Source organism: Archocentrus centrarchus, chromosome 13 (assembly GCF_007364275.1).
Source record: "Archocentrus centrarchus isolate MPI-CPG fArcCen1 chromosome 13, fArcCen1, whole genome shotgun sequence".
Taxonomy (NCBI): Eukaryota; Metazoa; Chordata; class Actinopteri; order Cichliformes; family Cichlidae; genus Archocentrus; species Archocentrus centrarchus.
Window position 1 is genome coordinate 15,180,300 of NC_044358.1, and position 15,641 is coordinate 15,195,940.

At 41.4% G+C, this 15,641-nt stretch overlaps 2 protein-coding genes across 3 annotated transcripts; both read right to left on the reverse strand.

The window, feature by feature from the left end:
• Positions 1–600: 600 nt before the first annotated feature.
• pgr (progesterone receptor) lies at positions 601–7,008 on the reverse strand. The gene is made up of 8 exons (XM_030745070.1): positions 5,694–7,008; positions 5,373–5,482; positions 4,590–4,706; positions 4,035–4,340; positions 2,114–2,258; positions 1,874–2,004; positions 1,410–1,567; positions 601–1,318 (listed from the first exon to the last, which is right to left on the reverse strand). The coding sequence occupies exons 1-8, from the start codon at positions 6,740–6,742 to the stop codon at positions 1,163–1,165; spliced, it is 2,172 nt and encodes a 723-aa protein (XP_030600930.1). The 5' UTR covers positions 6,743–7,008; the 3' UTR covers positions 601–1,162.
• A 1,591-nt stretch (positions 7,009–8,599) lies between these two features.
• On the reverse strand, positions 8,600–15,335 carry trpc6b (transient receptor potential cation channel, subfamily C, member 6b). Of its 2 annotated transcripts, XM_030745069.1 has the most exons (12): positions 15,227–15,335; positions 13,439–14,207; positions 13,164–13,349; positions 12,753–12,917; positions 12,356–12,572; positions 11,131–11,358; positions 10,504–10,768; positions 10,202–10,397; positions 9,842–10,048; positions 9,583–9,639; positions 9,215–9,290; positions 8,600–9,142 (listed from the first exon to the last, which is right to left on the reverse strand). In XM_030745069.1, exons 2-12 carry the CDS (start codon positions 14,180–14,182, stop codon positions 8,982–8,984), a joined length of 2,502 nt encoding a protein of 833 aa, XP_030600929.1. In that variant the 5' UTR covers positions 14,183–14,207; positions 15,227–15,335; the 3' UTR covers positions 8,600–8,981. The 2 variants fall into 2 exon arrangements, with proteins under 2 accessions (XP_030600929.1, XP_030600928.1); XM_030745068.1 differs by lacking the exon at positions 15,227–15,335 and having other exon boundaries at positions 13,439–14,236.
• Between the last annotated feature and the right edge of the window lie 306 nt (positions 15,336–15,641).

The following is a 15,641-nucleotide window of genomic DNA, read 5'->3' on the forward strand; positions in this document are numbered from 1 at the left end:
GGCAAGCATGGAGTTCTATTACGCTAAGGTGCCATTTAACAGTTTTTCTATTTCTGTCACAGGAATTTTCTAGTAAAAAAGTTTCTAATAACATAAAAAGTTAACTTCATTGATGCCATTTAAGAAAAGCGTAAAAAAGAAAAAAAAAACAAGATTACTTCACAATAAAATTTTCTCTGGTTAGCCTGAATGTTTCTGGGAGTGCATTTCTGGTCTGGCTGCTGCCAAGATCAGGATGTTCTTTTCTCTTCCTTTTACATGTTAGGAATGCAAAGTGGCCTTGAACTGTGACGCCAGACTTTTACTCCCTTAGAGTCTGAATTTGCAGGGGCGTATCATATCACTGAAATTATATTCGTATCCTGAATATGTAACATTTGGCATCCTTTTATAAATTGGAAGTTTGCTCCCTTGCAGACATCTACAGTGCATAAACATGTCTATAAATAAACTTAAGTGTGATTTATTAGACCAGTTGTCCAAATTTCTTTGCTGTAGTTAGTGAGTGCAGATGTAGCTCTGTAACGATAAAGTTGCTCGTCCTATCCAGAGCTGCATTTGGATCCTTTTATTCTGTAAAACCAGGAATGTTTTACTTCACGTTTGTCCATTTCCTGGCTGAAGAACTGGGAAGGTGTAATAACTCAGGAGGAAATGTGGTTTTTGTCTTGAATGGCCTGAATATCGTAACAGTGAGTCACTGTGCTGCTAGCCTGAATGAATTCTATTGATTTAAATCAGAATTTATTCTGCATTTTTACTCAACAGATGTTAGAAAGTTTGGTTTTTTGTTGCTGGTGTGTGTGTGTGTGTGTGTTTATTTTTTGCATGTGTATGAAAATATGACCATCTCTCCTGGTTTTCAAAACCTACCATGTATCAGCTACTAAGCAACCTTTATACACAAAGGAAATGGTGGATACACCTGAATAAAAGATAGGAATTTTATTGATTGATCCCTCTAAATTTAGAATATTCAAGATATGTCTCTGCTAACAACATTTTAAAAAACATGGTCATCCTCTTTCATCTCAAGAGAATCAGAGGCAAATTGGGCAAATTGGGCAAATTAGAATTAATGAAGTTGCCGTGAAGAATCCAGTAACAGTGGGATGAGTAATCCAGCTGTCTTCAGAGAGCTGCGGTTCCTGTGCTGGCCGTATCATTTGCTGTGGAATAAGAGCGGCCTCACCATGCCTGCCAGGACCTTGGGAAGCTGGGAGGCAATGACCTCTGACATCATCTCTGGAAACTCCACTTTCATGGCATCTGCCTGGATGAAGGTACTCAAGCAGAACAGGTTGACCTTCTTCACTATCTGTTAAAAAAGAAACATAAATGTTTGACTTGGTAGTTACTGAGGTGACGCGAATGACTGCTGCTGTACCGAGCTGTGTGAAGGAGCCTACATCGTGAATGGCGTCCATGAGTTTGGTGAGATGGTAGAATCGTTGGGAACTTGCCACTATGCCCTTCTCCTTCATGTGAATAGCCTTGGTCAGCTCCCGGATGTAGTTTTGTCTCATTTCATCAAAAGCTGCCTGACTTTTTAGTCCTTCAAGAGGCACTGAGTGCAGAGAAAATACTTGCATACTAACAAAAAAAACTCCAAACATAATGCACTTTTAAAATTTAGAAATTGTATTGTTATCTTACAAAAGGTAAACAAATACTGAGGAGATGATACACAAGCGTCAGCCAGCGATGATTTTAAAAGTAACATGCCAATAAAACTGGGATTGAAAGCAGCTGCCGCATTAATCTTCTCAAGACGCCGTCAACTTTTACAACACTCTTTATTGTGCAACACGACTGTAACTGATCATAGCTTAGTTATAGGTCTCCTTACAAACTGTGAGTAAGTGAGTCTTACCTGTGTTGAGCAATATTATGGCTTTCATGCAAAGAAACTCTTCACGCGTAACTTGAAGATTTGCAAACTCCTGAGGAATAAACTGTATCGCCAGGCAGAGGTCGTAAATTGGAGATCTCCTCATTTGCTCCCTGACAGACAAAAACATAAAACAGTTTGTGTGGGAATGACCGACGGTGACTCTCACACCGTGGGTGGTCAGACTGGTGTTTAACAAAAGCTGTGATTGCGGTTACTTACTGACTAAGGATCAGATCAGGTGCGAAGTATAAATATTCACTGGTGACATTCTGAAAGGAGCGCCAGCCAAGAGAGAACACCATCAGGTTCATCCACGAGTACTGGATGAGTGTCATCTGGTCATTGATGTGTAGATTACGAAAACCTAAAAAAGATCAACAATAAAGGCATTTGAACGTTTCATTAATAATTATTTTTTTAGATGCACTGGTCTCATATAAAACCTGTCCTCTCAGATACCATCCTTCCTAGTGGTTGGAGCACATTGGTTTTCCAGTAATATTCTTGCCTCAGTGGTGTGTTACATTCATATCAAGTGCAGAAAATACAGTCCGCACACCTAAGGAGCTCCTGAGAAAAACAAGTTATTTACCTCGAACAGGTGAGTTACGTTTCGGGCTGATTGCTCTTCCTCAGACTTCACAAGATTTGACCTTGTGAAGTCTGAGAAAGGGCAATCAGCTGTATTTTCTGACTGTATTTTCTGCTCTAGTGCTTTTTTGTCCCAGCACCCTTTTTTTGGGTGTGCGTGCTTTTTTTTTTTGGTTTTACATTCATATCAGATCAATTGAAAATACAGGGGTTGGACAATGAAACTGAAACACCTGGTTTTAGACCACAGTAATTTATTAGTATGGTGTAGGGCCTCCTTTTGCGGCCAATACAGCGTCAGTTCGTCTTGGGAATGACACATACAAGTCCTGCACAGTGGTCAGAGGGATTTTAAGCCATTCTTCTTGCAGGATAGTGGCCAGGTCACGACGTGATGCTGGTGGAGGAAAACGTTTCCTGACTCGCTCCTCCAAAACACCCCAAAGTGGCTCAATAATGTTTAGATCTGGTGACTGTGCAGGCCATGGGAGATGTTCAACTTCACTTTCATGTTCATCAAACCAATCTTTCACCAGTCTTGCTGTGTGTATTGGTGCATTGTCATCCTGATACACGGCACTGCCTTCAGGATACAATGTTTGAACCATTGGATGCACATGTTCCTCCAGAATGGTTCGGTAGTCCTTGGCAGTGACACGCCCATCTAGCACAAGGGAATGCCATGATATGGCAGCCCAAACCATCACTGATCCACCCCCATGCTTCACTCTGGGCATGCAACAGTCTGGGTGGTACGCTTCTTTGGGGCTTCTCCACACCGTAACTCTCCCGGATGTGGGGAAAACAGTAAAGGTGGACTCAGAGAACAATACATGTTTTACATTGTCCACAGCCCAAGATTTGCGCTCCTTGCACCATTGAAACTGACGTTTGGCATTGGCACGAGTGACCAAAGGTTTGGCTATAGCAGCTCGGCCACGTATATTGACCCTGTGGAGCTCCCGACGGACAGTTTTGGTGGAAACAGGAGAGTTGAGGTGCACATTTAAGTCTGCCGTGATTTGGGCAGCCGTGGTTTTATGTTTTTTGGATACAATCCGGGTTAGCACCCGAACATCCCTTTCAGACAGCTTCCTCTTGCGTCCACAGTTAATCCTGTTGGATGTGGTTCGTCCTTCTTGGTGGTATGCTGACATTACCCTGGATACCGTGGCTCTTGATACATCACAAAGACTTGCTGTCTTGGTCACAGATGCGCCAGCAAGACGTGCACCAACAATTTGTCCTCTTTTGAACTCTGGTATGTCACCCATAATGTTGTGTGCATTGCAATATTTTGAGCAAAACTGTGCTCTTACCCTGCTAATTGGACTTTCACACTCTGCTCTTACTGGTGCAATGTGCAATTAATGAAGATTGGCCACAGGCTGGTCCAATTTAGCCATGAAACCTTCCACACTAAAATGAGGTGTTTCATTGTCCAACCCCTGTACTTCTCTCCCTGACAATATTCAAACCGTTACAAAGCCTTCTATCTTAGCATTTATGGCCTGCCAGCAGATGCCCTGAGATGCAGAAAAACTGTTACCTGGCAGAGACTTGGACCACTTGACGATCCACATGAGCTGTTTCTCGCACAGCCTGTTGAGACTGGTGAGCAGAAGATGTGGAACATCAGGCTGGGAGTTGTCATAACCAGAATACACAATCTCTGGTTCAATGTTTTCAAGGATGCTCATCATTTGTTGGGAGAGCTGTATCTCATGAATGCCCGGCATGTAAGACATGGGAGTCAAGGCCTGACTGTCACTGGGCATGGTCAAGTGGGACCGGAACATCAAGGATGGGGCCAAACCTGTGTCTTTCAAGGCCCCAAAACGCTTCAGTTTCCTGCCTGTGACATGGACACAAGGCCTGGTTAGATCTGACATCAGTGCTTTAGTATTTTACCTTCTATGCAAATTAAATTCATTGTTTGATTAAATACATTCTCTAATCTGCCTCTGAAAGACTCAAATATTCTGTCTGCAAAAGATTTTTGATTCATGGTTTTCTCTTTAAACACAGGGAATATCCTCTTAGGTGGTAATCATGATTTCAAGGATTTTCTTGGGACTACATGATAAATCGAACCAAATGATACCTCCAAGCATCATTCCTGCTTGATAGCACTTTCGGAGGCGACACGCGGGGCAATTTTTTCTCCGAATTTTGTCCACAATGCAGTCATTCCGTCCAGCACAGAGATAGCTGTGATGGCCTGTTGAGTGAATAGGTACAGACAACGCACAAAATTTTAACAGTACTTATTTCCAAATATGTAGGAAACAGGAGAGGCCTTTAATGAGAAGAGAACGTGTTGAAGAGCTCTTGACTATTAGTATGAAGACTCCACAATGAGGCAGCACTCTGGCAGAAAATTAGATAGAGGCAAGGCTGTGAGGACAGAGTGACATGGCCATGGTGAGACATAGTGGCTCTAATATATCTCACACCACAAGATAACAGGGAAAAAAACTCAGAGAGGAAGAACGGGGTGTACACTCACTGTGATACTGTTGCTAATAACCTTTAACAACTACCATAAAAGGTCATTCTTCTTTTAGCTAGTTTGTTGAGAATGATGCTCAAAGATTATTAGAAAATAAATAAGACAAAGCCAAAAGAAAAAGACACACTGTACAGTACAGCGAGTACTGCGGGGAAAACAAAGTGGGAGGAATAAAGATGTGAATTTGATCTTCTGCCATGAGATGCTAAAATATTGTGGAGATAAAATCAAAATTAAAGTTATTAAGATGTTGCACTTGATGGCTTAAGAGTCTGCTTTTTATAGTGTTGCAATAGAAATGTGAAAATGCAGATACATATGTATTCATTAAAGAAAAAAATAATTTGTACTTTTTTAAAAAATGGCTTTGCTCACCTTCAACTGCTCTTTTAAAAAATACTTTACAGCTCCCACACGTTAAGACTCCATAGTGGCAACCAGATGCCTCATCGCTACAGATCACACAGAGTCTCTGAGGTGGCATACTGGGGGGTTGGGAAGAATATATATATATATACTCATTAGATAAAAATCATCTTTTAGAAATATGATGCTCATCAGGCTAATCTTCTTCAAGTTACATGCCACCTTTCACACCGTCCAAAATTGCATTGATAGTTTTATCACACTGTTGGGATCAATAGGACGAAGATTCGGTCGGAAGTTATTGGCATAAATAGTAATTAAGCACGTTACCCGGGGAATGCGGAGAAAGGAGCCGGGTTCCTCTGAGGAAGAGTCTGGCTCTGGTTCTGCATCCCAATGTAGCCGCTACTTGTGAACGGGTCCTCGCTTACCCCCGCCGACTGTCCCCAGTACTGGGTCTCAGCTGGAGCCGCTTGCATCTGCCAACGAGGAACATCAGTCTTATACATCGAAAGTTGCGCGGCTGTTTGCGCGTTGGCATCAAAGTTGACGGCAGCCTTCCCCGACAAACCGCATCTGGAGTCAGTCCTGAGTGGGCTCACAAGCTGGTCTGACTGGTTCAAGTCGATGATAAAGTTTGGAGAGACCTCCAGTCCCGGTCGGGAAACGGCAGCGGCTGATGAGAAACTTGCCGATTCACCCTCGTTAAGCCCCAGGTGCTGCTTCCTGTCGGTGTCAGAACAGGTGTCGAGAGCAGAAATCTCAGCTGATGGATCGAAGTTTGGACAGGGGGTGTCCATGATCACAGAAGGCTCCTTTTCATCTTTGATGAACTTACAAGCCCCCGCCGTGGAGGAGAGACTCGTGCCTGGTAAACTTTCGGATGTGGCCGCGTTTGTCCTCTGAACTTTAACAAAATCTTCCCACGGAACAGCGTCAAACTTCAGGTATTCTCTGTTGCGGTCATAAAAATTTTTTGCAGCAAATGAAGCATCGAATATGTTGCAGTCCTTAAAAACTGCGCATTCGGGGCTTGAATTAAGACCGTGGATCAGTGTGCCCACGTTCCCAAAATTACGCACAGAGGGCATGCAATTTAGAGACCGTGAATCGGCCGGTAATTTCGTATTCGACTTACTGTGTCCGGCTTCAATCACGTCACTTGTTTCAGTTGAATCCGCGACCGAAGTGCCGTCGGTGCCCATCTTCCCGTTTGTTTTATTCTCCATTTTGTGGACCTCAAGGCGCGCAACAGAGAATGGAGCGCACTCGGAGGCTGGAAGATATCTGATAAGCTGTGATTTGCCAACCTGCCTGTTGTCCTCCTCCCGCGGAAAAAGCCTGTGATTTCTCTTCCTTTCACATAAGTTATTTTCCATCAATTTGTTTTAGCATTTATTGTTATATCCAAGAAAAGACAAAAATGTTTTTGCCACTGTTGACGAGAGCGCAACTATGATCATGAACTTTTAAGAGTATTTAAAAAAAATTAAAACCATAAGCTTGTTCTGGTGGGATTCATCTTTAAAGGTTTCTGTTCCTGTTTCACCAATCCGCAGTATTCCTCATCATAGCCGTCCTCCACAGGATGCGAATCCGAGACATGTACCGTATATAGTTGCACTGCACTCACACCAGACTTGAACAATAGACTGCCAAAGAGGAGCATCGACAATGGATCACTTCAGAGCGATCGCTTTTTGTCTCCGCCCTACAGTCCATGAATTAAGTAGAACACGGGGAAGGCAGTACTGCCAAAATAGAAAGTACTGGAAGCTGTAGTGGAAAGGAGAAAGTAATAATAAATCATGAAGTGAATAATCATCTCCAAATTCACACTTATCATTCCTGCTAAATCTCATATATTTGTCCTTGCTTTGGCCCAGAATGTGAAGTGTTATCATTTGAGAAATCATAAAGGTGAGACCAGGTGATTATAGGTATGTTTTGTTGGTTTTCTTTAAAATAATACTTTTTCTGATTTCACTTCAGATTGTTGTCTTTTTGATATTTATTAGTGCTAACCGTTTTTATATTTTTTGTATATGTATATATATTTATGTAAACATTTACTTATTTTATTCTATATATATTTTTAATTTTTTACACTCCTACTCGAAAGCTCTGCACAAGAATTCCTGTGTACCCAAACCTTGCGTATGAGTACAAATGTCAAATAAAGTCTTGAAGTGCTTGGAAACTAACCCTGAGTTCAAGCATCATCATTTTACAGTAGACAAATGAATATATGGACTTTGATAAAGTGCAGAATTATTGTGGCCATCTTACGGCTATTGTATTATAAAAGTGCCCCTAACTGTGACTCACGTCTTTGTTTTAGCTTTAGTCTTAACCTTGTTAGATAATATTGAGGGTTTTATTTTTAAAGGTAATCAGTCAAATGTGAATGTTGCTGATGAATGTTATTATGCACACAGAGACCTTGGCCCCTATCTCCTGCGTCATGTTTTTGACACCATCAGAAGGGATTCTCATGCTGTAATTTCTCTTCATATCTGCATAATGCCTTCTTTAATGTGGTGCAATGGCCTAGTTTTTCTCACACATTTTTAATCTTTGAACGTAGCTCCCAGTGACCACCAACAGCCTTCGATAAATCCTCTCATTTAATCAAATGTCTAATAATTCAGACACATGAGGTAATTAAGTGGGCCTCATGGTGTTCATGTTACAGATTCCTCTGTGGTAATTTTATCAGTTTGGCTGTTTTATAACAGGCATGTCTGTCCTTGGTGTAAGTGCTTCACAGTTCCATTATTTAGGGGCTTGACAGCTAAAGCCTGGTTTTAGCTTTTAGTCTTTCTGCCTTGCTATACGGAGGCGAGCTGGATGTCTGCGTGACAGGTCACACTGTTCTCAGATATTTTGCCTAACAGCGAGCATGAGAGAACACAACGGCATCTGGTGCAACGACTTTAAAATCCATAATCGCTCACGAGTTGACGATAACCCACAGTAACTTTAATAACATTCACTAAACATTATGCTTGGGTAATTAACGTTTTAACAAAGCACAGTGTTTAAAAAAATGTAATATCATTTTTGAACATGCAGCCTGGAGTTGTGCTGATTATCTTCTTACTTCAATCTGCACTGAGGGCAGTTACCAATAAGAAGTTTAATTTTCTGTTATGTCTGACTCACAAACATGTGACTGACACATTCAAACATATCTTTCTGTTTTATCTGAACTGCTTTCTGGTTTTCAGCAGCAGATGAATCACCTCCAAAAACAAACCAAACAGATGGCAGCAGTCAGCTCGGTAGTACATATTTATGTAACACAGTCTGAGCAACAAGAAATGTGAGGTTATAGTTCCTTTATCGTGGTAGTAAGGGAACTGTTCGAGATCCGGGCACAGGAACAAAACAAATTGATGAGTTCTCTGGCAACAAGCAGAAGTTTATACTCTGGAGAAGACCGGGAATTTTTTATATATATATAATGAATACAAAATATCTAGTTTTATCAAGTAAATTTTGTCTAAAAGATGCATGTTAGGTCTGTGGCAAAGAAACATTTGACCTTGACCGAATCCCTCATTAAGGATAAGGATGGAGTGTGTCCAGTAAGTACATTTCTAATCATTCTGGTTTTTAAGAAAGCATATCCAGCTCCTGCTCTTCTTTCCTCCTCACATGCAGTGCTTCTTCCAGCTTCCTCACGAGCTCTGCCAGTGTTTTCATATCACGCTTCTCCCTTTCCAGGAGCTCGTAGCGAAGACTGGAGATGTCCTGTTTGATCTCTTTCAGTTCACCTGAGGAGCAGCAAGGAGCCTGCATTAAATTATGTTTTTCATTATACGGCGATCCTGCCATGAAGAACTCACCTTCATTCACTTCGTCATTATCTTTATCCCTCTGTGCGTTTAAGATGTATCTTTTGATGAGGCAGTTCATTATTTTCTACAATGAAGAGGTCATGGTTATAGTTTTATACTGCTGAGCCAATTGTTTCTTTAAAAAAAGAGACAATTTGATTATTTACCATATTTGCACTGACATATTGCATGGGTCCTTCTATGTATGCACAGCAGATTTACTTACAGTTACATAGATGTGAGGCACTAAAAGAAACGACTAACTATGGATTGTTTTATGTTCACATCTATGTATGCAAAGCTTTCTTAAGGAAAGACAAATTACGTCATCTGTTATTAACCAGTTAATTAGCATTTGGAAATTAAAAATGATTTACTTGATGACGGGTTGGACAAAGAGACGCCTCCCCAGTCAGATCTTCCTGCCGTCTTAACTGAGACAAAAACAACCAAAAAGGAGAAGAAGGTGTGAATGTAGGTGTTACTCAAATATAGCCGTGTATACCTAATAATGTGACAAAAGAACACCCTGTAGAAGTGATCAGCTTATTTATCTTCCAGCTAGTATATTCAGCAACATTTATTTGCTCCCTAGCTTTTTTTTTTTTTGCTTTTTTAAATCAGCTGGTGCCTCACGTTGTTAAGCTCCATCTCATCGTGGGGATTTTCTTTGAATCTGCCTGGAGGTACGTTCCAGATCAAATTCCTTATATCCAGCAAAAGGGAAGCTACTGACTTGGGGCTGGGCACAAGGTTGAAGGGCACAGGCAGCGTACCACCATGCTCAAAATAAGAGAACCAGAGTTTAGCTCTGGCAAATTTCCACTCGACATCAGCATCATCCTGCAGCAACAAATGAAAAAGGATGATTTAAAAAAGAGCAACAGGTGAAAGTCAGTCTTAACATACAGATCCAGTCAAAAGTTCAGAAACACGCTGGTAGTACATAAGACACAAATTGACGCTAAATTACAAATATAAAAGATTAAGTTGTACCTCAATTTCTTGGAAGGAGCTGTTAAACATGGCAATGAGCATATTCAGCAGCACCACCACCATAATGATGTTGTACACCCCGTACAGAACATACCCTGTGTTCTCAATGAACTTATGGTTGATGTCAATCACCACTGATTTGACTTCTGACAATCCAAATATGGCCCAAAATAATGTTTTAAAACTCTCTTCAAGCCTGGAGTAACACACAAATCAGAATTTCATTAGCATAGTGAAACCAGCGTGTTTGTTTGTGTTATTTGTCAAATTTGTTTGCATTATTGCAATACTTTGGCACTTACGTCGTAAAGGCATCGTTGTACTTGGCTCCAAGGTAGTACGAGTACAGATTGAACATTCCTACCATGAAAGCCACAAACACTGTTATGAAAACCACCATGAATTTAAAGATGTCTTTTACTGTTCTTCCCAGAGAGATCTGCAAAGGCCCGAAGCTCTCGTTGGCAGGCAGGATGTATGCGATGCGAGAAAAACTCAGCACAACCGCAACCGCATAGAGGCCTTCGGAAATAAGCTGCGGGTCTGAGGGCAACCAGTGGATTCGAGCTGGGGGGGGGAAAGAGGGAGAAATGCTGCATGTGAGAACGGGTTTTACGCAGTAAAATTTAATTCTGTAAATAATATTATGTGTTAGGATTCCTAATTCAAATAAGCAAAAATAGCCCAGATGATTTTAATGATTAATTAAGAAAACTCAAATTAGGCTCTGATGATGACACAGCTCGGTGGGTCCTGGTCTCAGAGTTATTGAGAAGGTAAAATGATCTATGTGATGTTTTTGGTTGGTCAGTCGGTTGGTTGGTTTTTCCAGTGTAACACAGGAAAGTTTTTTTTTTTACATTTTAAAGAAACTATTGAATCCTTACCCATAATACCAACAATACTTGAAATGTCTGATCTACACTTACCAAGCTGGAAATACTGTATCTCGAAGGGTAACGTCATGTTGGACAAGCTAGTATAATGCTTGTCAATATAACACTGGGCTGAATATGCATGCCAGAAAGCCATTAATCTGGCAATGAAAGAGGTCATAAAAATGGCCAAGATACTAAAGTCAAGAAGGTTCCAGGGTTCTGATATGTACTCCCGGATGTCCTGGGTCCAAATGTCTTTGCATTCTTCCCAGATCTTCCCTGTTGGACAAAAAGAGAGAGAAAAAAGACGTTTGATTGGCAGTCAATCATGTACAAATATTATGAATAAGACTTGAATAGAATGTCAAATCACGCAGGAATTTTTATTGCTATTATTGGCAAAGCATGAGTGTCGTGACTTCAAAATTAGGCCTGTCGTTTCAGTTGAGGGGCTAAGAAAGTGTGGGCAGATGTGTGAAAACTCATAAATCTTGAATGGCTTTTGATGTTCTTGCCCTGACAGACACAGCAGTGGGATAATAACAGGATCCCGACTAAAATCATGAGAAACAAATAAGAGTGTTGGAAAGATGAGAGAGGAGTAAGTGTCCATAATGTAATAACTTAGCACAAAAAGTAAGGAAATCTTGCTTTGGTTGATTATCTCTTTGTTGTAACGATGCTTCTTGGCAGTAAATGTGATACCGTTGGAAAGCCTGTTTACTTCCCCTTAAATGGAGCCGCATTTGTGAGGAAAATGCATTTGTGGGTTGAGCAGCAGAGTTGAGTTTGTGGGCTGCACCCATGAAAAACTTGCCAAATCTTCCCAGCCAATGCCAAACAGCTTCTTCTGCTTTTGACTCTTGTTTGATGTCATTTATTGGATTGTGTGATTGAAGTCTGAAGAAACAAGACATGCCGTTAATTTAATAAACTATTCATGTAACAAACGGGGGCCTCAGCAGCATGGGGAAGAACCACAAACACACACACACACACACACACACACAAGGATTGGCCGACAAGTTTAAGTGGGTGTATCTGTAGCACCATTTAAGGGGAAATAAACAGGTTTTACAACAATATGAGAGTTATTGCCAAGAAGCATCGCTACAACAAAGAAATAACCAGCTAAACACAAATTTCCTTATTTTTGTGCTAAGTTTATATACGAACTTAATGGGAACAGATATGATAACCAGAATGGCACACTGATACAGCATCTCCTGAATGGCAGAAACACAGGGTGGGGGCAAAGTGTGTTCACACTAATGACCTATGACCCATGATATGATGAGAATCTCCATCCAGGTGAAGGGCGTGGTCTTCATACGAAAAAGCTGTGAGGGGTAATCACGGGTGGTCATGTTAGGCAGCAGTGATGTTCCCTCAAAGCGGTCCGCTGCATTCAGGACCAGCAGACACAGAAAGATCATGAAGGAAGCTGCATGGGCCACAAACTTCAGGAAAGGTCCACACATGAGTTTCCCTAACTGAGAGACGACAAACAGAACAGACGGCATGGAAAAATGTAACATGTGGAAAACACTTGTGTCACAGGAAAATGTAAGTCCGAGGTTAACTGCAAGTTTGGTTAAAAGTCTCTCAAATGTTTGCTGAAAGAAAAAGTCTGTTAAATTATAAGGATGTCTGCAACTTTCCTGTAAACTGACCTTACTTGATGGTGCTATCCAGTAAATCAAGGCCAGTATAGGCAACCCAGCAGCTACACCAAGAACAAGGAGAATTTTAACGGCTGTTGTTTGTTGATGTAGTCTAGACAGGTTTTCATACCAGATGGAGAGGAGTTGCTGCTGGCAGTTTGGATGTGCCACAAACTACCTCGTTTGAGGTTAAAGGTATATTTGGTATTTGGTGTGTGCGTGTGTGTGCGTGTGTGCGTGTGTGTGTGTGTGTGTGTGCGTGTGTGTGTGTGCGTGTGTGCGTGTGTGTGTGTGTGTGTGTTCATGGAAGACAAAGACAGACAGAGACAGGAAGAGAAAGGAGGATTACTTTACATACTTTACATATTCAAACACGGGGTTGAGGAAGAATTAAAAATTAAAGTGTGCTCATGTGCTTACCTTTTTAACCTCATATTTGATTGCAAGTTTTAACCTAATAAGGTTTTGTCTGTTCGTGGTGTCCGAGCTACGATACGACTCTTTGTCCCCGTTTAAAATGGCCTCCACTTCCTCTGTGTTTCGACACAAATCCAGGAGCCCCACCACAAAGTCTTTACACTGCATGGACAGTTTCTTGTAATCATTCTGTAACAGAGCATATATATTTTTATGAATCAGTGAAGCACCAAAAAGGATTGAACACAAAATGATGTATGTGGATTTAAATACTGTGCCTTGAACTCCTTCTCAGTGTTGGCCAGAAGTGCGAGCTCATTGCTCAGTTCCAGCGCTGCCATCACAGGATCCTCAGTGGAGAGGCACAGGTATGCTGGGCTGGCCAGACCTTTGTATGCATTGATGCGGGACTGTGAATGGCTGAAAGAGTCGTGCCTCCGCTGCTCGCTACAAGTCTGGCATTGACAGAAGTAGTCGTGGGGGCGTTCTATCCGGGCTCCCTTAATAAGAAGTATATGCACTATTTCAAACTGTTGGCACTGGGAAGCCAGGATGATGGGAGTGACGTCGTGAGAGAACCGTGTCCCGTCCTCATCGTAGGAGAAAAAGTCGTCATGCGTCTCTGCCTGGCTGGGGCTGTTAGTCAGCCTTTGGCCGTCTGCAAAGGCCTCGTGGCTCAGTATGGCCTCTACAATGCGAATGTAACCTTTACTGATGGCTAACAGCAAAGCATCTCCTATTCTGGCGAGGTCTTTCTTCTTTAGAAGAAGTCTGGTAACTTCTAAATGCTCATTGGCAACAGCCAGCTGCAGTGCATTCTGTCCCATGTAGTTGATACAATTAACATTGAGATCTGGCAGCTCCTCCAGCATCTGCCTCACTTCAGGGGTGTTACCATATTCTGCAGCTTCTAAAAAAACTTCCTCTGTCAAAGAAAGGCAGGAGGACGACTGAGGGTGAAACGGGTAACCAGCCCCCCATAAAGCTTGTCTCCGGGGTTTGACCATAGCTTGTCCTAGCATCACGGCTTTCCCTTCATTTCTCCATCTAAAAACAGGTAAACATATTTTAGTCATATGATCATTAACACAGGGCTGCAATCACAGAACTTAACTTTATCAAATTATTACTGTAAGCTAAAATAGACCTACATTTTAATTTGGAAATCCCACCTTTGCTAGGGTAACATTAATAATTTCTCACAAGGAAAACACACGATTAGTCTGCTGCTTTATTAAAAGATCACCTTCACCTATAATCCCCAAAAAGGCCAGACAATGAGACAGTAGCGATCCAAGCAGTGACTGAACAACAGCACGCACAGTGGGTCTGATTTATAACTCACACCACACGTGTGACACCACCCACAGATTCATCATCTGCTCTGCTTCGTTTCCTGGCAGGACACTGTCCATCCCTTCATCCTCGGCTGGACTCAAATTTATTTTGAATTTCTGGAAAATTAAACAATGCCAAATAGAATATACATGGCACCACTGTTTGATCATGGAAAACTTCTGACGTGTGTTGTTAATCGCAGGCATTAAACTGAGGTCATACCTGATGACAGTGACTAATTATATCCTGCGCCACTGTCAAAAGAGCAAATCAGCTTTATGTTCACTAATTACATTTGAATAACAAGGTTATCCGAGCAGCTAATTGCTTCAGCACAAATAATGCACAGTGATGACAGAAGATGACAGTGGCCAGTGTATTCAGTCATAATTAGTGACATTAGTAACAAGATTTTACAAAACAGAGCACTTTGTTAAATGCATGCAATATACTGTATGTAGAATTTGTTCTGATAGAGCCTAAATTATTTATGCTCGGCATCCAGTCACTATTTGCTGATACAATAAAAATTGAAAATGGTATCCTGCGGTTAAACCAGGGAAGGTGAGAAAACTGAAATAAAAGATTTCTGTGGCATCGTAAAAGTAGCAATAACATAGTTACTATTCTGGAAATAAAGCAATATCACTATGTTTAAATATATTTCATGGAAATGTGTATATAAATATATAGATATAAAAATTAAAATTAAAACATGCTCTGCTAACCTTGGGAAAGACTGGTCCACCTTCTTGTGTAGCTGCTCAGCTGTTACGACCCGAGTCTGCTTCGATCATCGAGCAAATCAGACCTCCAGTCAGAGTGACTCGCACCCTGCGCCCCCACGGCTGCATCTACACGCCCAATGGGCGGCTTTCCTGTACATTTTAACACGTTATATAACACAGAATACGTGTGTGTGTGTGTGTGTGTGTACACGCACGGTGTTTGACAAAGGAAGAGATACACAATCTGGAAAGAGCAGCTTTTTAATAATCCTCTCGACTCACGGTGTTATTAAAGGTAAACGATAAACCACCCTCGTATTTTCCAAGGCCTCCTTCGAGAAAATATATAAAAGCTGTATAAAGACATTTATAGGAAGCCCATACAAACAGTTTCAAATTAAGATGCAGATACTCC

Bases quoted from the DNA above. Each gene is read 5' to 3' on its own strand.
- trpc6b (XM_030745068.1), bottom strand. From the start codon at position 14,236: ATGACTAAAATATGTTTACCTGTTTTTAGATGGAGAAATGAAGGGAAA. The intron at 12,573-12,752 runs GTCAGTTTACAG...GTCGTCTCTCAG, and splicing joins GGATAGCACCATCAAGTAAG to TTAGGGAAACTCATGTGTGG. The intron at 10,049-10,201 runs GTACAACTTAAT...TTGTTGCTGCAG, and splicing joins GCTCCTTCCAAGAAATTGAG to GATGATGCTGATGTCGAGTG.
- pgr (XM_030745070.1), bottom strand. From the start codon at position 6,742: ATGGAAAATAACTTATGTGAAAGGAAGAGAAATCACAGGCTTTTTCCG. The intron at 5,483-5,693 runs GTAACGTGCTTA...CCAACCCCCCAG, and splicing joins CCTTTCTCCGCATTCCCCGG to TATGCCACCTCAGAGACTCT. The intron at 1,568-1,873 runs GTAAGACTCACT...CTCTGCACTCAG, and splicing joins CATAATATTGCTCAACACAG to TGCCTCTTGAAGGACTAAAA.